At 32.7% G+C, this 22500-nt stretch overlaps 3 protein-coding genes across 6 annotated transcripts in view; 2 read left to right on the plus strand and 1 right to left on the minus strand.

Moving 5' to 3' along the window:
* Window positions 1-12078, plus strand: part of PRL-1 (protein-tyrosine phosphatase 4A family member PRL-1) — a 44221-nt gene extending 32143 nt beyond the window's left edge. For 2 of the 3 annotated variants that reach the window (XM_077440356.1, XM_077440357.1), the window contains exons 2-6: window positions 6635-6802; window positions 8806-9504; window positions 9690-9856; window positions 9935-10066; window positions 10152-12078. In XM_077440356.1, the coding sequence (XP_077296482.1) occupies window positions 9397-9504; window positions 9690-9856; window positions 9935-10066; window positions 10152-10263 (519 nt within the window). In that variant the 5' untranslated portion in view covers window positions 6635-6802; window positions 8806-9396 and the 3' untranslated portion in view covers window positions 10264-12078. Of the gene's footprint in view, window positions 1-3451; window positions 3624-6634; window positions 6803-8805; window positions 9505-9689; window positions 9857-9934; window positions 10067-10151 lie in introns of those variants that run through there. The other variant, XM_077440358.1, reaches the window with a different exon arrangement.
* A 640-nt stretch (window positions 12079-12718) lies between these two features.
* On the minus strand, window positions 12719-17566 carry LOC143918430 (proteasome inhibitor PI31 subunit-like). Of its 2 annotated transcripts, none has more exons than XM_077440359.1 (5): window positions 17456-17519; window positions 17192-17377; window positions 16956-17120; window positions 16464-16644; window positions 12719-14011 (listed from the first exon to the last, which is right to left on the minus strand). In XM_077440359.1, exons 2-5 carry the CDS (start codon window positions 17321-17323, stop codon window positions 13941-13943), a joined length of 549 nt encoding a protein of 182 aa, XP_077296485.1. In that variant the 5' UTR covers window positions 17324-17377; window positions 17456-17519; the 3' UTR covers window positions 12719-13940. The 2 variants fall into 2 exon arrangements, with proteins under 2 accessions (XP_077296485.1, XP_077296486.1); XM_077440360.1 differs by lacking the exon at window positions 12719-14011 and adding an exon at window positions 14195-15151 and having other exon boundaries at window positions 17456-17566.
* Window positions 17567-20278: 2712 nt separating this feature from the next.
* Window positions 20279-22500, plus strand: part of Khc-73 (Kinesin heavy chain 73) — a 106490-nt gene continuing 104268 nt past the window's right edge. Inside the window, exon 1 of the mRNA XM_077440381.1 lies at window positions 20279-20579. Within this exon, the coding sequence (XP_077296507.1) occupies window positions 20525-20579 (55 nt within the window). The 5' untranslated portion in view covers window positions 20279-20524. The remainder of the gene's footprint in view (window positions 20580-22500) is intronic.

Genomic DNA, 22500 nt, shown 5'->3' on the forward strand with positions numbered 1-22500 from the left:
GCATAAGTCTAATTTTCTTCATTTCGAGAAATATTTCCCAAAACATTAAATTGAATGTTTTGCGTTTAACAATATCTAAAAATACTGGTGGCCTGCAATACGTTCATTCTACTTTCCCTATATTCTGGACATATCGAATTAAAATAAATGATAACAATTTGTGAATTAAGTCAAACAGAAGTAGTGTTTTCAATATGCAAGGTAACAAATGCATGTACATATATACAATAGAGTAGTGTTGTTTGAATTTTACACGTATATTTATTATTAAAAAAAACATGATACTGCTAACAGTGCTAACGTAACAAATGTAATTATGCACTGTTTGTTGTACAAAGGTTGTCGTGTTCGTTTGTGTGCGTGTTCCGTAATTTTGCTCGCGAAATATTCGCGGTCGACAAAATGAAAGGCTTCGCTTACAAAATCAAGGACTCGCCCTTTCAGCTGTGGCTTTCTAAAATATAAACTGTTTTATTTATTTTTTTTCGTTTCGCGCTAAAATTTTAAGCGAAGTTTCGTCGTCGTTGGCAACTGTTTCAAATTCGCACGAAATTTAGATATTCAGCTGTCCCGTGTACAACGAATTAGGTGACGTAGAGCAAGTGTGTTATGTTATGACTTTTGAATGGTTTTAGGTCATGGGATATTACGAATTTTAATTTGGCCGGATCACGTGATCGCTAAACATTCGCAAATTTGACTTTGGCACTTGATCAAATATTTTTACTACGAAGTTGCATCTTAAATTGACCGGTTTTTTTTTTTTTGGTCTATTTTTTCTAGATTGACTTGTTCTCGTCTGTTGTTGGGTTTTGTCTGTTGCTATCTATTGGATCAAAGTTAAATGTTTATCGTATTCAGATAAGATTATCTTTATGATATTTAATTGTATTTTTATATGTATGGTTGTTGTTTGGTTTGTTTAATCGTAAAGTAACGATGTTTAGTCGGTTTAGATTGTTATTATTTAATTTGAATGATGACGCATGGATGTGAAACTTGGACATTGAATGCCAAAATGTTACACAAAGTCCAATGCGCTAAAAGAAGTATAGAACGCTGTATGCTAGGCAGGGACGTCATTTGGGAGGGCTGGAGTGGGCGGCTGCCCCCCCCCCCCCTAGATTTGAACGGGACTATCCACTTTGTTTAACTTATTATTATGAATTTGAATTAAAATACTAAAGCAACAAAAATAGAATATTGAAATTCTTTAGAATACTGTCACGTCGATTTTTCCCAGAAAAAAAAATGTTAACTGCCAAATATATTTTGTTTTGTTGTATGTCTTGCTTTGAAAGATATAAAGTCGTTGATCCTTTAAAGTTATTTTACTATTAATTTTATTGATAAAAATATATAAATAAAAAATGATTAAAAGAAATTGACCCTTGAAAGTCATTCCTTACTGTTCAAAAATTTTGTCCCCTGAAAAAAGCTGAAATGACGCCCCTAATACTAGACATAACTGAGAGAGATATGAAATGGAATACGTGGGTGAGAAGTATGACAATGTTAGTAGATATAATGGAGTGAAGAGATTGAAGTGGCTATAAGAATGGATGGAAAGGTGGATAAAGGTACGCGAGAGAATTTTAAAGGGTGAAAGGAAAGCCGCAATGAAAATGGGGGGATTAAGTGGATGGTGAATGGCTGTAAATGATGATGATTGATTTTTTCGGTGTAAGTTTCGACTGTTTGTGTTTTGTCATACATACATATATTAGCCAGCAGCGTGGCTCGGTCGTTAAGCTTCTGCTTAACACTGAGAGGCGCCGAGTTCGATCCCTTGAGCTGACCTCGATTGAAAAGAATTTTTCTGAGTATATCTGTAATGCTGCTGGTCAGACCAGGATTTGTGACTCCTGGTTGATCGTTTCCTATCAGAGTTTGCCAATTTTCTCTGATTTCATTGTTGAAACGATTCCCGATTAAAAATTGGCTAAAAATCCTTCCTACCCACTATGTCACCACTATTTGAGTATGATTAATGTAAATATTACAATAAAAATGTATGTACAATTCATAGATGTCTCGTTAATTGTCGAGTTTGTCAGTGTCTCGTAATTTAGCGACTTACATATGTATGTATATAATAAAAAATGCTGTATTGTTTGTAATTTGGCCAGGAAGGCGCATTGGGGTTTACCTGTAATGCCTTCCTGGTATGAAATAAAATAAAATAAAAATAAAAATAAAAATAAAAAATAAATTATCATGCCATGTCGGTCAAATATAGTGTTTGCGTTTTCCTTATAATCTAAATATATTCAAAAATATTTATTTTATGGTACAATAGCTCGGTCCAAAAATATATTTATTTCGGGAATACTCTTGATGTTTATACTTTATATAACATGATTTATTTGTTATTTCTTGGATGTCTGATATATTAATTCAAATGTAATTTATTCGTCTTTATTTCATGCGCATCTCGACATTTGAGTTTTCTAATATTTTCTCAATAAAGGAACATCTGGTTGTAATATTTTTTTTATTGGAAAAAATTTGTTTGCTGAAATTTTTTTCCCAAGTGTTGCTCATCTTTCACTTTGACGCGAGACTTAAAAGAGTCACACTCTTTTCCGAGAAATTTATTTAGAGTCAACAGTAATGAGGTGAGATATTTTTTATTGGGTCAAAAAGTTTATCAAAACATTTGCGTTTGGTTTTTCCCTTCGTTTTTATTAGTTTTCCTTTTTCTATTGTGAAGGAAAATAATAATAAAGTACGACATGAGATGGCAATTAGTAATGAAAATTTACGCCTCGAGCGATTTGCTATGTTAAATATTTGTTTACTGTGAATTTTATAAATTTATTTTGTCAATTGAATTTATATAAACATTTGTTTTAGATCGTTTATCTGTTTACGAAAATTTTGGTAATTGAGTATGTTTACTATCAAAGAAAGCAAAGTAGACATATAAGCGATACCATTAAGTTGATTCAACTCAAGTTTCTTCTCGTCAGTCAACTGTCGAAAGTTAGCAGCGGTTGTCAACATTTTTAGAACGATTTTTTCAGACGTTTTAAAAATAATGTAAATAAAATACGATTGTTTTGTTTGTTGGACGACTTCCAGCTCGTACATCAGGCGCCGCTTTTCATACCCGAATATTTTTTCAATCACGATTATTTCCGACAACTGCATCAGATTTTAGATTATCTCAATAGTTTACGTGGGCCTTTTACTTTTAATCGTTTTGCAAATATAATAAATCACATACACGGGGGGGGGGGCTATATTTAGAATGTGTGTATTTCTATTTCGGTGCTATTATTATATATGCACTTGGGTTTGACGGATCGTTAGCATAAACAATGCATCGGAACGAGATGCACACACTTGCATAGTATGCAGATTGTTTAGCTTTCCTCGTTTGCATTCACTGGTTGGCGTCCAACGTTGTTCCAAAACAAACGCCAGCCAAACTCCGGTCTCTCCTCTCAGTCCATTGAGTGGTCTCTCGCAGTGCGTTACTATTCTCAGCTGAAATCAGCGAAAATTACAAATACGACTCTTTGTCCACATTTTTTTTAATAATAATCATAAAACAGTTTGAATTTGTCGCACTAGTGCTTCTCTGTGATGGGCACGGTTCAATTCCAAGTTGATGTAACGTTAGTATTTCGTGTGTGTGGAATTCGATTTTGAACGTTGCTTCGTCGTTATCTTCGTATGCAATTATCGTTATCGTCCGATCCGTATACCTGCATGTCGTTGACGTTTTTACCTGTTGATATTGCTATGGATGGCGCCGTTCGTCGACGAGTTACAAATTATACACATATATGTGTGCATATACGGTGTTTATATCCCAACACGTGGACAATGGATGATCGTGTCGAATGTCGCAATGATGATAATGAGTCATGTTGATTGACGTTATGACGGTGATGTGTGTTTGCGCTAATTCTAGATGATCGCGCAGTTTCATATTTGGCGCCGCTTCTCTTGTTTACCCCATGTGAAGTGTCGCATTTTTGCATTTAACAATCTTCGCGTTCCTGTTCCGTTTGTTTGTTTGTTTCTGCGAGGTGTTTGTGTGATCCAAAATTTGTAGGAAGGGAGGTCTGTGAGTCTGAGAAGTTCGAGGTCGATTCGTTCCGTTGATCTGGGTGTTGGTCGGGGCGGATGTGGATCGTGTTAAGCTTCCGGTTTTGTTTGTTACTATTGAGGTTTTGTTGTTGTTACCCTCGCGTTGCTTGCTGTTTGGTTACTGTTCTCGGTTAAAATTTGTCAGTGCCGCTGTCAAGGCCGAAAGAAAATAATTTCAATGCTTTTGGCAGAGGTCCACGACAGATCAGCACAAGATGTTTGTGTGTGGCTTGGTTCTCCGTTAGTGCTCTCGAATTAGAACTGTCTTTTGACTATACTTTGACAATTTTATTGGATTTTACCTCGTTTCGTTTACGGAACTTTTCCCAGGGTTCGTATGTACATTTGAAATGTGCTACATATTAAATTTAAGCCAAACAACTTGTGGTGGTCCAAAAGAAATTTAAGATCTTACCAGTTCTGAAACGTAACATTCACAGCTGTTATTAAGCGTCGGAACGAATCCAATTCCTATCTGAACGATTCTACTATTTTTATTCACTCATATTTAAGTTTAGATTGTGTCTTTTATTTCAGCATTTGCACTGATAAAAGGGGCGTATTTTCTTCATTTGAATAGAGATTATTTATTTATTTATTTATTCTAAACAGACCATTGAGGCATAACAGGGATTCCTAAAGCGCCACAATGGTCAAAAAATATAACACAAAAAAAAAAAAAATAAAAAAAAAATAACAATTAAACAATTATATCTCAATGCATAAGATTTTTACAATTGTTCGGCACTTCTACAGTTCTAATTCAGACCTACAATAAATTTGAATCTTGCAGTATAAAATGAATAAAATACGCCTTCGTGACTATCTGTATAACATAAAAAAGGTTTATTTATCATCTTATAAAAGTTCATTCTAGGTATAAAAATAAAAAAAATTCCAATTATGTATGTTTCAAAATAATTCCCAAAAAATTTTTAATTAAAACATGATTCTGACTGTATAATATATGTATGTATAGGGTTGTCAGATTTCTTGCAAATCAAACCGGAACATCCCACCTTGAAAAAATCAACCATATTAGACCATTTAATTTTGTATGTACATATATTAAATTAAATTTATAAATTTTAATATTTATTATTTATTAATGGGAACAAAAGCAGTCATAAAATTTTTTACGATTAAACTAAAAAATATTGAAATAATATTTTATAAATCTTAATCATATTAACAACCATTATAATTTTAGTAACCACAATCAATGTTTGTGTATAAATTATGACACAATCATTATAATTTTAGTAACACAACCAATTTTAGTAACAAACTCACCGAAGTATGATTAAATAAAACTGTTGCCGGGATTCGGTTGACACAGATAGTAAATGAAAAAAGAGCGTCTGTTGCAAACAGCGTTTCTTAACCGACTGTGTTAAACGGAGCTTTGTGAGTGAGAGAAAATTCTCAATTCAAGATTATCATGGTGTAGTTTGTACTCGACATCCACATTTTATCTTTAGATTTTGTATAGTTCATGCTTACACATTTGTATAAATATCTAAAAAGTTGTAAACCGGAACTTTTGGGCGTTCCGAAAGCTTTTTTTGGGACACTGGGAAACGATACAAAAAACGGTGACAATCCCGATTAATCCGGATGTCTGACAATCTATATAGTATAGTACATATATTGAAAAATAATATGTGTGACTGGGAAGAGTTAAGACTGGATATGAATCTGTTCAATATTGTATATTTTATTTTATTTTTACATATATAATATATACATATACCAGGAAGGCCTAACAGGTAATCCCCAATGCGCCTTCCTAGACAATTAATTACAAACATTGCAGCATTTTTTTTATTACATAAATCGCTGCATTTCGAGTCTGAAGAACACGTAATTAACAATTAATCCATAGAGACATTTATGGATTTAGATAAATATATACATACTGAACATAAATCAAATTCAGATATTTTTGACAGCGGTTTTCGACATGGTTTTTGTCAATTTTGATGGAGGAACCGTTTCAACAAATGAAATCAGATAAATTGCCAAATTCGGATAGCAATCGATCGACTTGTAGTCACAAATATCCAAGTCTGACCAGCAGCGTTAAAGATTAGCACGGGATCGAAACCGGTAACCTCTCGGTGCTAAACATAAACCAAACCACCAAGGCATACTTCTGACTCGGTGGTTGCGTTTAGCATATGTATGTAGATGAAACTTTCAGATCGGTTTGATCAATAATAACATGTTATAAGCAAATCGAAGTTGATTGTATGTAGATTTACTTATTGTAGGTCCACTTATGTTGTTCCAAATTCAATTGGATAAAACAATGACAAGACTGAGTATATTAAAGTATGAATTTTATCATTTGAACAATGCGTTCATACATATTTTACATGTCGGGTCCCAGACGAGTTCTCTTTTCAGCTTGACTGTCGAGCTATTTTGGTTCTATGTTCGGTTTGATTGTGTATGCGCGTTGAAATCAAGTTTTATTTGACCCGTAGTGAAAATTGGACAGTTTAAGCTGATTGTTGTTATTGTTGTGCAGTTGGAAGCGTGCTCTTTGGCAACGACATTGATGGAGTTCAGGCTGGACAGCAGCGAGTACTGCCAGGCCCAGCACAAATAGAGTGGGCAGCCTGCGCGGCCGCCGCCCCATGCCGCCACCCCCGCCCGCTGCCATCGCCTGCTGCCCCGCTAACGCCAAATCGTTCAGGTAATTATGACATTAAACTATTCAAACAACCTATTGTATATTTTCTAAAAAGTCAACTCCAAATTGATTTGTGTGACTATTAATGTTGTATAACACACCAATCGGTCGATTTATATGATTGAAATTAATCGTTATCATGTTCGTATTCATTGGACTGTACACGTTTATAATTAAAGTTGTGATTCATTTCTTCTGTTATGATTCATATTGCACTTAAGATTGTAGCCGGATGCGGCGTTTCCAATTTGTTTTGTTGAACGTGTGCATTTAGCCGTCTTATTAAGACTATTTACATACGTATGTGATAATACCGTAGTTAGCAGCATCTGTTCCATATAGGGTTACCAGACGTCCCTATTTGACCGCGACTGTCCTGAGGTCAACATATAAATCCTGAGTCCCGCATTGTCTCTGAAAATCCAGACTTAACAAAATTTGTATATGTACACAAATGTACGTAAATAGAAATGGTTCGACTTCAAAAGTAACAAATATCAATCCATTAAAGTCTAGTCCATAAACCAAACATAAAAATCGAATTTTCTTCAATTAAAGAATTAACAATATATTTGCAATATTGACGAAGATGTCCGTTTATTAAACAATTTTTTATTGAAGCAATCGAGGAAAAAATAACATTTGAGAAATGGATAATATTTTTAATGATCATTCCGTTTGCAATTATTTGTATTAAATTGTGGCCCACATCTCAATTCTACATTTCATTGCAATTTGCGAAAGAATATTTAGTCTAATGAGTGCAACCTGGAGAAAGTAGTGAAATAGATTATTATTAACCCTTTGCCCGCGGCAATATATATAGGGAACAAGCCCTGTACGCGGGACCTTTTTCGCGAATTTGGCAATCGAGTTTTCGACCTTAAATACAAATTTTAATATTTACTCAAGTAACAAGATATGTTAATTAACACAAAGTATTATTTTAAACAATAAAATACATAATATGTCTCTTAGTTTTGGCTTAATTGTCAAATAATCATTCATCATACAATTGAGACGTATCGTCGCCATTGTTCAACAGACGTGACGTCACATATACAAGGTTTCAGTATGGTTCCAAAAAAAACTAATTTTGACTGGTATATATTCATTCTAAGCAAATTGAATAGATGGCATTCAACTCTCAGTAATATATTCAACCAATTTTGAACCTTAAAACAGTTGAAATAGGCGCATATAAGGCACAAAATCCCGTGCAAAGTTCAGAAATTCTATGGAAGACAGCCGCGCTACAGACTTGTCGCGCCAAGCTTCCATAGAAGACGGCCGCGGGCAAACGGTTAAAGACCGTAGAAGCTGAATTAATGCAATTGTAATTAATGGCTTAAGAAAATTTTTATCAAGCTAAGTTGGCAAACATATTTTGAAACAAGCTAAAAGCTAGAAAAAAAAACTTAAATGAAACTTTTATGATTGTATACATTTTTGCATTGAAAGCAAAATGTAATTAATTGTATCCAATATATTTTAACAACTAATTCCTGTGGATTATTAAGTGACTATTTTTTATATGTTCTCATCTACATATATTTAATTATTTTTATATAGTGCTTTAATAAAATAATGATTTAGTCATTTAGATGGTTCACTAAAAACACTAGTTTCTTTAAGTTACACTTTCATTGAGTAAAAGTGAATATTCAAAGTAAGGAAGTGGAAATTTAAATTACGATTATCGTGTACCGAAATAGAGTAACGTATTTGGCAGACAAGTTCTTTGTTGATACTTCTATTTTGATTTTGTTCCTTGTGATATGACATAAGTTTGTCACTCATCACTTTTGTCATTGGCAGAGGCTAGTTAAATGTTGGCAGTATAATAAGATTTAAATTTTAGCACTAGCTGTCGCTCTGGCTATACTATATACATACATATTATTAAAAATAATTTACGTGTGACATATGTGTGATTTTTGTTATTGAAGTGCATTTCATGTTGTCGTTGAATGGGAATTAAATTTGTTTTGCTTTTGGGTTTTCAGTTACCGTTCGGGACCGAGACTACCATCCTCGCCGAAGCATATCAGAATCATTTAGTGGCTACAATTAAGTTAGTTGAAAACATCAAACGGAGAAGAACCGCAACATCTTGAGGAGACAATTGTGACTTTACGATAGTGGCTTTATCTTCATTTCATCCCTGATCCGACGTGATTGTACATCTCAGCCTTCAGCCATTGTTGTGATCGACCGTTCATCCTTCGTTGGTTCATGTGCAAACTTTAGTGATTTCTAAAGCATAAGTTAATTTTTTTACTTTTTTTTAAATTGTGAAATATCTCTCGCTGTTACCGTATCAGAAAGTGTACTGAATTTTTACAAGAGCCACCCACTCGGAACTAAATAATAATTATAATAATAAATAATATTTGTATATGCCTTCTAAATGAACTATTTTTTTTATTATTGTTCAATTCAAAAATAAAAGACTGACTCGTGCTTACCTCTGTTCTCAGACTAAACAGTGATTGTAGTGATATTTCTAAAATATATATTGCTAATTATATTGAACAGTCAACCTAATTTACAAGTGATTTTTTTATACACATTTTGGTGATAAAATTAATTTCAAAATGAGGCAAACAGATATCAGGCCGGCTCCCGCCCTTATCGAATTCAAAGGAATGAAATTCCTCATCACGGATCGTCCCTCAGACCACACAATCAATTCTTATATAAAGGTAAATCTTTTCATTATATTTATTACCAATTTTTAAGTATTACTATTGAATGTTATATGCATAAAATTTAGTTATTGATATATACTTATATTATTCTTCATATACTTTGTTTATGATAATATTAATCAATAACATGTATGTGTAGTTGTGGCAATTGAATTTATTAATTTTGTGGTAATTTATAGGAACTGAAAAAACACAAGGTTTGCACAGTTGTGCGAGTATGCGAACCCAGTTATGAAGTATCGCCACTTCTTACTGAAGGTATTCAAGTGAAAGATCTAGCTTACGAGGATGGTACTTTTCCTCCCACTCAGGTAGTTGAAGAGTGGTTTGAAACTCTGAGGCAAAAGTAAGTGCACACACGCTAAGACGAATCATGGTAATGATAGCGTTGTCTGATTAAAAATATTGATTTTCTTTTGTGTAGGGCTCAGGATCAACCCGATTCATCTGTAGCAGTACACTGTGTAGCAGGACTTGGTCGTGCTCCTGTCATGGTTGCTATTGCTCTCATGGAGCTTGGACTAAAATACGAAGAAGCAGTAGAAATGATCAGAGAGTTAGTATTTGTTTCTTGCACAGCATAATAAATTCATAATAAAGTAGTTGCTTATTGTGTAATGTATTTTTTTTTTTGTTTGTAGCAAACGACGTGGTGCAATTAATGCAAAGCAGTTGCAATTTCTTGAAAAATATCGGCCAAAATCTCGGTTGAAGCACAAAAATGGCCATAAGAACTCTTGCTGTGTCCAGTAAACAATAAAGAGTTACCTCCCATGAGAAATTGTCATATAAATATATAAAATTACCATTGCTATACTCATAAATAACAATATTTTCTGAATTTATCCATGTATTTGTATTTATTTGTGCGATTATATAAATAACTGTATGGTGTTGTAAATTAAGGAATCGTTAATATTTCTTAATTATGTATATGATAGTGTTTTGTTCCTCTTGACTAAATTGCATGTTAGTGAGGAGGGGTTTCATGATTCATATAACCAATATCAAACTTTAGTGACTCTTGTATTCATATTGCGAGTTTGAAAGTTTCACTTGTAGAGAGAAAACTATACAAAATCATTATTATCTTTACGTTTGCTTCATCTACAATTCAGCTTTCACACACATTTATCTATATATAAAATATACTTTATATATTCATATATATGCATGTAGAGTCACAATTGTATGTTTAGGTAAAGTTTGATGTGTAAAATAACATATATAATCTGAAGAATTGTATGCGATAGATTATTGAAAAGAATGCCACATCCTGTGTTCATAGAACAAATTTTCTAGCATCGTTATATATGAAAGTTATTATTTACAAAATATCAAATTATTTCGCTTTTCTCACTCTATAAGTGGATTTGTTAATGGACTGAAAGGAAATTCATATATTGTGCAATTGCTAATATTGTATACCCATCGATTATAAATATGTGAAGTTCGTTTGGTCAAAACTGATGTACAATTGACGTATAGACTTGATTCAGTCTTTTATCATAAAATAAAGCAAATGGACATCCACTTTTAAAAATGGGAAAAATAAAAAGTTTGTACATAAAATTACATTGAGTAGGTTTTATAAATTTAATTTTGGTATATGTAATGGTGCTATCTGGCTTTCAAATTTCGATCATCACTTTCAATTGATGCAAAGATTTTACAATTTTAAACACTATAATATAACCAACCAGTCAGTATTACATTTTAAATTTGCGAAATAAATTACTATTTCACATATCAAATAATGATGATTTATCTCTTGTTGTTTTAACATAAATTGTTTGTGATGCGCGGAATTTGAAAAATGCCTCTCAGCACCAAAATCAAATACTCAATAATAAAAAAAAATATATAAGCATAAAATAATCTCCAAAAATGCCTTTCACTAATTTTATTTTTTATTTTAAATTTTTATATATGATCATATTTATGTAATTTAAATCATTCATCCATTTCTTTACTTGCAGTACATTATCCTTTAAAAATGCAGTCATTAATGTTAAAAGTGAATATTAGATCTTGTTTTCAAGTATGTTTGTAACTCTACTTTTGAAAAATTAATCAGTAAAGATGTTAATAATATGTAAGGATAAAAAAATATTTGCATACTTTTATTTCAGTCATTTTAAAAATTTATTTATATGTGAAATAAATATACGATCCCAATAAAGTAATTTTAGTGTATATGTATTGACATAATTTTTTTTGTTATTTTAGTCTAGGATTAGGGAGAATAAAAATTAAAAATGTATGGTGTGTTCACTTTTTACTTATTGACGATATCTATTTTGAAAGTGTATATTTGAATTTCTTTATAACTGAAATTATGTGCAATGGAATTTTCTACTAGATGTGGCAATAAACCAGGATATTGGTAAGGAATGGCTGCAATCGGAGTCTCCAGCATGACCATATCACCCTCGCTGTGTTAACATCCTTTTTCAGTCATAATTTATACACAATCCATTAGAAAGTACATGTGGAATTATGATTTATGTAATGGTCGACTTTGTCATTAAAATGCGCTTTATGTGATTCAAAATAAACTATACAGTGGCGAGAATATGTCTTTTATTTATTTTTTCAAATATTTCAAAAATAATAGCGTATCGATAGTACTGACTTATTGACTGTATACTTAGCATCATTTTTTTTATATTAAAACTCTTCATTATTAAAACCGCTTGGCTAAATATTTCATTTAACTAATGTTAATTAAATTGTTTCATACAGCGACAAGTATAAACTACAAACCAAGCTGTTCATGGAGACCTGGAAATTATAAATATTATTTCTTCATATACATACACACATACATTATCTACATATATATTAATCAGGTATTTAGAATATTTGCAAAAAGTATAGCTAAATCAGATCCCAAAGACAAAAACAAGGTTCTAAGGAGTGCCTGGGTAAACTCCCTATTCAAATTGACAAATAGGCTCTACAGATCAAGGAAGAATCCAAGGGGGGGGGGGGGGGGAATAGGAGTTCTTTCGAATTAGGAATCACAGAACTGGGAGAGTGCATGCGTAAACAATAGACTCTCCAGGGTAGACCTTTAAAGTGCCTAGACCAGGGGTCAGCAACCTTTTGAGTCGGAAGAGCCAAAAATTACAATTTACAAAATTTCAAAGTTTTTAAAGAGCCACAAAATTTTTTCTTGCCAACAATAAATATTACTCGCATAAATAAAGTTTTTTGATAAAAAAAACTAATCTATTTATTCATAAGAAAAAATATCTATTTATTCATACATACATACATAAGTAGTGTTTTCACAACAAATTAGATAATATATATATACATATATGGCATTATTAAATAATTACTTATTATTTAAGTAAAAAATTTAAACAATTAAACATTAACTTACAACACTAACTTGTACTTCAATAACAAACAATTGAGCAAACAAACGTAAGAATTTCGTGGTTTATTTTGCTCTGAAGAATCGTTGTTGCCCCTTTATTTTTTCCTGTCATACTTCTGGCTCCATCAGTTGCTATTGAAACGATTTTATTTAAATCGATCTTATTGTCTTCAAGGCATTTTTGCACGGCATTCGCTATATCTTCCCCTCTAGTTTGTCCCGAGAGCGGTAACAATCCTAGAAGTTCTTCTTTTGGACCTTGGGATGACATATACCTGACAAAAAGAGCAACTTGTGCCGTGTCTTTTATGTCGCAAGACTCATCTACATATAGCAAGTGATAGTTTTTTTTCGTTCTTCGCCGGCTGGATATTTACTAGCAAACTGAGTATGTTTTTTAGTGAAGTGTCTCTCTAAATTTGATTTCTTATTGTGTGGGAGTTTTTCTTGGCAAATGAGACAAGTCGGAAGGCTATCTGAGTTGCATATGAAAGCGAACGACTCCATCCAATCCCGATTGAATTCTCGATGCTCTTCTTCAGTTCTTCTCTTTTTTTTGTAGATGCCATGCTTGCGTTGAAGCTGTAATAAATAATTTTTAAAATTATTATTTAGGTATCCAAAACAGCAGATGACAAGTTTTACAATTATTTACTTTGCTTGATCAAGTTTTTCTTGCAAGGACTGTTCAATTTCTAGTTCAACTTTCTCTATGTCATTGTCTATTATTTCTATATCGGGCTCTGAAGTATTTGGACATACTTACAACCATGTTTATTATTGATGATTTATTCTTCGCTGTATCGAAGAACTGGACATATAAATATTGTAAAAATAGATAATCTTCGTACAATTAACAGAAACAACAGCGTCTTAGCACAACACACACACACCACGTAACGAGATCTAAGCACTTGAAAATCCAAAGTACGACTGAGAAAATCATATTCGATTCTAAATAGCACAGGTCTCATAAAAAGAAAAAAATGTCAATATATGCTTCGAATATCATTGCAGCTGAGGACAAAATCTGCAACACGATTCAGGCCGTGCGTAATATTTCGTGGAAGCGGCGAGCGGATGACAAAACTGCGAGCTGGGGTGAACGCTTCACTGCAAACAAATAAATTATGACTGTATTGTTCTTTGTGGAATTCGAGAGCTTCCGACGGACTGACGTCAGTGACGACGCGTGTCACGGGGGAGGGGTGCGGTGAAAAGCGACTACAAGTGACTCGGTGTGATAGAATCGGTGCCTAATCCTCGTTAATCGATTCAGAACGATTTTTTTTTTTTGATAAAATAAATAAGATTTGCGTATGGAACTAAAGAGCCGCAGCTTCACATCCAAAGAGCCGCATGTGGCTCGCGAGCCGCAGGTTGCCGACCCCTGGCCTAGACAATATACATATTAATGGATCGGGGAAACTGTGCTGGGCAACTTGTCTTTTATAAAGAGGTACACACGGTGGATCAGACTATTCTGAGGTGAGCGGTGGTGTCGTGTGGACCTCCCGAATCGTTGGATAAATGCTGTGAAGTGACTTTGGCCTTTCATTTGGATCCTGAACAATACTTTGGATACGCAACAATATTATAATTAATGTGAAATTTTCTTATGAAATGAATTTTATTATTTTGATTGGTATTGTTGTTTATTTTTTATTGCATTTATTATGTTATATTGTGTAGTATTTGTTGATAAAAAGGGAGGAAGAGGGGGTGCAAGTTTTCATGTGCTGAATATCCTCAGGGAATCTTTGATTACAAATGGGCATGTTATTGTTTCGTAGGTAGTTAAACAGTCTCATTTGACTGGACTGGTTCTTAGCCTGAAAATCGTGGTTGATCGTAGTTATATTTATCGTATTTAGTTTTGTTTCTTTGTTTATTAAAATGAGAGAGTACTCGGTAACATGAGTATATTAAAACGCATGCAAAGACACTAGAAACACCTTTATTTATTAAATCAGGACTCTAGGCCCGGGATTGACATTAAAATACATAAATTTTTTGTCAACATTAAAAACATACACAGGAAAGTGAACATTTTGTAAAAAATATTTTAAGTGCGTTATAAACATATACATCATATTTTTTTATCAAAAGTTCAGTAATGCATGCTAAATCAGTGTTCTTCGGTGGGAATTCTTAAGAATCGGCTTACCGATTATTGTAGTGTAGACTTTCATTTTTTGAAATTACTTAACTCCCAGTGTAAATGTTCACCAGCCGCCACTGGTACAACCGCCCCTAGAAAAATATTCTGTGTGCGCCTAATTTATAAAATTATATATGAAAACTAATTATATAAATGCAAATGTTCTCATTGGTTGTAGCGCATGCTTTGTTTTACTGGTTTTCTCCCCCGCAAAAATTCGACAACATGGGTCTACTCCGTTCCACCGACTTAAAATATCTTGAGACTCGTTTTCTCGACTCTTAAGTCTGTATACATACAAAACACATACGAAAATGTTTTACACAGTGAGAAAAAAAAACTCCTGTTGAAGCATACGAAGTCGAGAAAACGAGTGTCGAGAAATTTCAAGTCAGTAGAGTGGAGCGCGACAACATATGTACACACATACCACTGAATTTTGATGATACATCATTAGAAAATAACATGCTACAGAATAACCACATTTATTTAATCTAAAAATCGTTAAGTACAATACTGCAAATGAGCTATGTATTTCCATAACAAGTGAAGATTTTTTTATACATGCTAAATTCAAAAATGATTCACAGTATTGCACTTAATCGATAATGGGATAGTTTTTATTCTAATAAACTTTTAAATATATGTACGTATATATAGTTTCTTATAGAATAGAATAAAAATATCAAGAAATCAAGTGAGCTAGTCCAGGAAACTTATCAGAAATTGCAACTTACCATTAAGGTTAATCGATTTGTTTGAAAGTATTAAAAAAAAAAACATTGCATACACAGAAATTCCCCGTTATCTCGGGAGGGAAGGGTTGGTTAGGTTTTTGCAATGTTATACAGATAATGAGACTAAGAGGTCATATAAAACAATGGTTGGGTTGCAATATTTAGCCTTTCTTTAAGAATTTGGATTATTTAAATTAAACTGATAACAATATGAATACACAGATTTATAAATATTGGGTCTACACAATTATTTAAGATTGGGTATAACATTGAAAATGAGCTCAGTAGAAAATAAGCAATACATATTTGAAAAAAATTAAATGAATAAAACTTATATAACTTTGTTCTTAACTTTATATAAGAATTTACAATTATTCATAGAGATCAAATGAATTTTGAATATGTGTATTATAAACAAGCCCTCTAAAAGGCAAAGGAAAATAATACATACATATGTCAATTCACCAGGCAACCGTTTTGTGAAAAAGAAAATCTCATTTAATTTTCTCTTTGAAGAAACAGTTGCCATTGCAAGATTTTGTCATTTACTTTCGACATTTACTTCAGATTTCCTTTGGTAATGGAGATAACGAGACATGACTGTCACACATTGCAAGAAGTTCCAAAATTTTGTAACTTATGTAGTAGTTTCTATGTTTGCACTTACTTTGTGTTTGGATTTCTTTACATTTTGTTTTACTTTCATATATAACTCCGAATAGGTTTTTATTTAAATTGTAAATTTCTTCTTGGTAATCAGGTAAAATGACATCAAGAGGACCACTCAATGATTTCACTGTTGATTCAATATTTATAACCACATTTGCAGTGACTTTTCTAGATACATTCTAAAAGAAATAAAATTCACAACATTTAAATAAAGTCAGTTGAAGATATGAGACTTCGGATACTGAATACATTGGTAATATAAAATATAGTGATATTCATGTATACTGTAAATTAAGTTAAAATTGGAAATTTTATTTAGTTTTTTCTTTATTATGTATTCTCTAATCTTTTTTTTTTCCTTATAATATAAATTTTTTTTTATCATAGCAATGAATAAGGCTACCTATGTATTATGTCACTGTGACCTAGTTTGAAAATAAATCAATACATAGAAATCAAATAATCAAGTTAGAGAATAAAGATATCTCACCAGCCAATTCAATAGAAATATTTCGTCACAGTCCACACCGTAAAGAATAAATAGTCGATTGTTGATAACATATCTGAGTGTGTATTTGTCTTTTTTATGATTCCAACCATCTGGCAACGTTTCTCTTCCAGATTTTTTTTCACTATTTTTCAATTCTAATATGTTCTGCGAAAGATCCCAACGTTAAAAAAATTGGCAAATATCATTTATCATTTGTTATTGTAAAATTGTCTTACATTACATCCCAAGCATTTGGCACCATTACTGATTAAAATCCAGTGAACAAATACTAAAAGTATTTCACATTTTTTTGTGATTTCGTCTTTAATACCATCGTAAAGTAACTCCCAGCCGAAAATTTCAACCATTTTGTTATATTATTTGTAATTTAGTAAATGTAAAATGTTACATTTATATTTCCACTGCAGACAAATAAAATATGTATCATAAAGTAATGAAAATCGTATGTAAATACAAAATAAAATAAAAATAATATTTACCGAGAAAATTCACAAGACAGCAAAATGACAGCAGCAATATGGCGTTTATCGATATAATATTGCCATATAAAATATTAGACCTGCCTATAATGTGGTTAGATGCAAAAAATAGTACAAATAAAATGAAATATGTTATATTTTATAAATATATAAAATGTCCTGGTCGCTAGCGATCAGAGTGATGTATTCTTTTTTTATTTTTGAAGTTTGTTATTGTTTATTTTGAAATGAAACTTCAAATGATGAAACAAAATCTTTATCAAATACAAAAAATGACGTTTGTAAAAAAACGATCGATGCTCGCCGATTGGTCCATGATTTCAAGCATAATAAACATAGATGTTCTACATCTATGATAATAAATGGATAATACTTGGTGAAATTTGTTCCCATCAATATAGTCTAATACACATTCAATTTCATTATTTTATTTACGTATGCAAGTAGTAACGGTAGATGAAGTTTTGTGATCATGCAAAAATTCGATCGTGAGATTTTGATTGATTTGAACGCAGAATCGATCGCCGATCAGTTTTTGTGGTTTAGAAAAAAATGTGAATGTGTGTTTTTTTTTGTTTGTATGTCAAAAACTGATTAACCTATAAATTATTATTTTATCGATCCTTGAAGCTAATTTTTTTATTTAACACACTTATAATCGTTAACGCGTTTATTCCAAGAAGAATGTTCAAACCCAAGGTTCAAGTATTTTACCAAAAATATTCATCTTATGGTGCTTACGGACTAAACCAACAATGATTTTGGGCCAACTTTTTAACCAGCAGTAGCGTACAAAATATCGAAATATAAATTAAATTTTAAAATTGAAATTAAATATCAAAATCAAGCTAAAGAGCGAGATTGAGCTAAAATTAGATCATCGTTGATGTTTTGAATTACAACAATATTTTGAATTACGACGATACCGCATTTAAAACCAGAGAAATATTATAATTTCTCTGCGTACGAGCGAAAAAAAATATTGTTAAAGTCGTTACGAGATGTTACTGTATTTCCACTTGGATGATCGATAAAAAAAAAACAATTCATAAAAAAACGCGGTGTCGGATGTCGGTGATTTGTCAAAGGGTTTTTTTTCTTTCGTCGAAATAAAATTAATAATCACACATTATCAGATAAATTTTACCTCTGAAATGATTTAATTACTTGATTTATTTCGACGAGAGAAACAATTGAAGCATAAAAAAATCCGTTTGATGTGACCGACAACACCCCGGGTTAGCAAAAATCGTTGGATCACCCATACTAATACATGATATATTCTCAGTAACTGCGCATTACGGGGAAGTAAAAATAATAATTCTTTGATTTTTTTTCGATCTTAGTGCGTATCTTCGTAAGTCAAAACATCTTCGACAAACAAAAGTCGAGGATTACCTGTATGTGATTGTTGATGATCTAATTTTAGGTCAATCTCGAAAATTTATTTAAATTGTGCATGTTCTGTTTTAACTTTCAATATTTAATTTTAATTTTAATATAATGATTATAATTTTATTTTGATACTTGAATTTAATTTTTATATAATAATAATAGTTTTAATTTTGATATTTAATTTCAATTTTTAAATTTAATTTTTATTTCGATATTTTGTACGCTACTGGTTTTTAAAGTTGGCCTGTGGGCCGTTCGTTGGCTTGGTGCGTACGCACCATTAGTCGATTAAAAGAATTTACACCGCACGGGTAAGTTTTTTTAATGAAAATATACATATGTATGTCTGACGCGCTAGATCACGTGGAGGCAATGATGGTAACAATTTTTAATATAAAATTTAAAAATATAAACTTAGATTTAATACCACTATTTGTATGATCTGTCTTAATCACAGCAGTTTTTTTATTATTATCCTATTTTTTTTTTATTTATTAAAAGAAAATACTTCTCATTCAATAAAAATACTTTGATCTTTAATTAACACTAAAATTCCCAATAACAATCTAAGTATACTAAAACTTATTAAAATTAAACTATAAATTAAACAAACGGATTTCTTATAAATAATTTAAAATGTTAAATACATATAAGAATATTTGAATATAAAATTAGATTAATAAATAAAAAAAAAATTAATTTAAAAATAAATTATAATATCTAGAAATTTACAAGCGCTGTTTCGGTGATTAAATTTCAAATGTGAATCGCTACCAGGATAACCACTGCTACGAAAATCGCTCGCGCGGATTTCTCGTCGCATAGGAAAATTGCCCAAATAATGCTCAAAACTGCCCAAATCTCGCAAAAAAAGCATTTTCTGAGCAATATTTGGGCAGTTTTCTGTACGGCAATTTTCCTGTGTGACGAATTTTCATGCGACAGGAGCCGCGCGAGCAATTTTCGTAGTGGCGGTTATTCCAGTAACGATTCACATTTGGGATATAACCCGTTTACCCAAAGCGCCACACTTATTCTATTCAACAATGTACTATCTCTGAAGCCGCCATTCCACCGAATACGTTAACGCAGAGGTATCGCAACTGACGACCGCGACAGAACATACGTCAACGCAACGTATGTGCATTCGTATGGGCAAAAACGGTACGTCTGCGTCAACGTATTCGGTGGAAGAGCGCCTTGAGATTATCTGTTGCATTATTGCATGATATGAAATCGGGTTGATAAAAATTTTAAAAGCGACACTTTTTAGTGTGACATGTACCCGCGCAACGTAGTTCTGTATGATAAAATGATAAAATTCAGGGCAAATGACACGAGTGGCTAATAGCTGTGATGCGATTCCTAGTAAGGCTGACTAATTTGTAAGATAACACCGAAAACAAGTCGCCAATGAACAGAATCAATGTCGCGGTCGAGTTTGCGAGCGCAGTGGGTTGGCACCGCCGAGTAGGGATCGAACGTGAGATGGCGTTGTCAGTGAGGGGCCAGTCGGCCGCCACGGCGCGCCGCGTCGGCCCGCGCCGCTCTCTGTTGCGTTGAACCGCGCCCGCCGCCACCCGCCACCCGCCACCCGCACCCGCCACCCGCAACCCGCAACCGCACCTGATCGCAAACCACCCACAGCCCGGCTCAGCCCAGCCCAGCCCAGCCATGGCCACCGACAAAATTCGCGTGGCGGTGCGAGTCCGACCCTTCAGCCGCAGAGGTGAGTCGCAACGCAACGCTAAGCAACGCACGTACCGCACTCGCACTTGCACTCGCAATCGCAATCACCCGCCCGCCCCCTCCCCCTCCACTCACTCCCCCACACCACCCCCGCACCCCGCCCTCCCCTCGCGCCATCTCTTGACATATGCGTTCGATTGACAGTTTTCGCACTCTCGGATATGCTCGTGTCGAAAACATGTTTCGATCCCTTTTTAAATCGCGTCCAACGTTCAAACGCTCTCTCTGTTGATGTTTTTTTTATCTTTTGTTTTCATTTTTTCTCAAATTACACACGTCGAGTGTAATTTGAAAACAAATGAGTTTAATTGAAATCGTTTTAATTGCGTACGATTGTTGACTTTTCTAGAAAATGTTAAAAAATCGATAATTGCATATGATTTTTTTTTGCATGAATTTAATATGTTGTAACACGATTTTGAAAAAAAAATCGGCCTATTATAAAATCTAATAATAAAACCTTGTCAAGTCGAGTTCGATGTTAATCTGTTTGAATCATCGTCATATGTATATAATCGCGCCGTTGATGATTTTTCCGTAATTTTCCGGCGGTGCGTCATAGTTTTGAATCGCTCGGCTGATTTAGAACTTCAAAGATAAAAAAATTTGACGAAGATTATTGATTAGGCACTCACCCAAATTATTGCTTTAAAATTTTGTACAATTTCAATTATGTATTTGTATATATATCAGTAATTCTTTGAATATATGTATGTACATATAATAGTATGAAAGGTGAAATTGTTGCATGGTTTATTTTATGCAATATTTCGAGAAGCTGATTAATTTGCGCTAATTTCGGGTAATGTTTACATGTTGTATGTAGACTTTCGTAATGATTTTCCGACGAAGTTTATATTGCGACGATTTAACTATGTAGAACAAATGTGCTCTGAATCGATACCGTATGATTTACTATTCGCAATAACGTATCACGTATGCGAAGATTATCCTTGACACGTATTAACGAATAATTTTTACATTATTTTCATTTAAATCTAACGAAAGTTATGCGATGTTGGTTTAAATCTGGTAATCGTTGAAAAATTAAATGTCTTGTACGAAAAAAATATAATTATTGAGATTTATGCAAATGTACGCTCAACCATGTAAATTTGTTTGAATATTAAATATTAAAATTTTTTTTTTGTGTAATTGTGGGATTCTTGTTTATTTTCGTTATTACATGACAGAACATGTAGTAAAATAAACTGTTATTGACTTTTAATTGATTTTTTTTTGCATCTGCATTTCGTTATGAAACTGTGATAGATATCTGGGGCGGCAGGGTGTGGCGAATTGTGAGATATTTAATTATATTTTCTTTTTTTTTATTTATTCATCGAGCCTTGACCTTTGGAATTGATGATCACCATACTATTTTAATAATGGTTACGTTGATTTAAAGTTTTTTTTTTGTATTATTTGATATTAAATCGGCAAAATGTGTGCCGTATTTATACGCGATATTCCAATGTTTTCCTAGTAAGTCAATCTTATCTCCGATTAACAAGGATGCGATTAGATAACAACCTGTAGGCGATGCGCTCGTCTCTGAATATTGCATTAATACAAATGAGACCAATAATATTCAGTGTTTTCGCTAAAAAACCCATTTTAATATTCATATAATACATTGTATGTATGTACGTAAATATCACGTCTTAGAAGTACAATAGCTCACACCAAACTTAGTTATTGATGAAAATGTCTTCTTATTATTTTTATTAAAAGCTTTTGTTTAGTTTAGCATGTTTCTGTCGTTCGTCTTTTTTTTTCAGCTGAGTCACTTCCAATTGTCAAATCGGTCTGAAATTTCGCATACTTTTTTTTTGTCTAAGAATTCTTTTGACATTTTAAAATACATCAAATACATTTGGTATTTTTATATTACTATCAGA

Source organism: Arctopsyche grandis, chromosome 10, assembly GCF_051622035.1.
Source record: "Arctopsyche grandis isolate Sample6627 chromosome 10, ASM5162203v2, whole genome shotgun sequence".
NCBI lineage: Eukaryota > Metazoa > Arthropoda > Insecta > Trichoptera > Hydropsychidae > Arctopsyche > Arctopsyche grandis.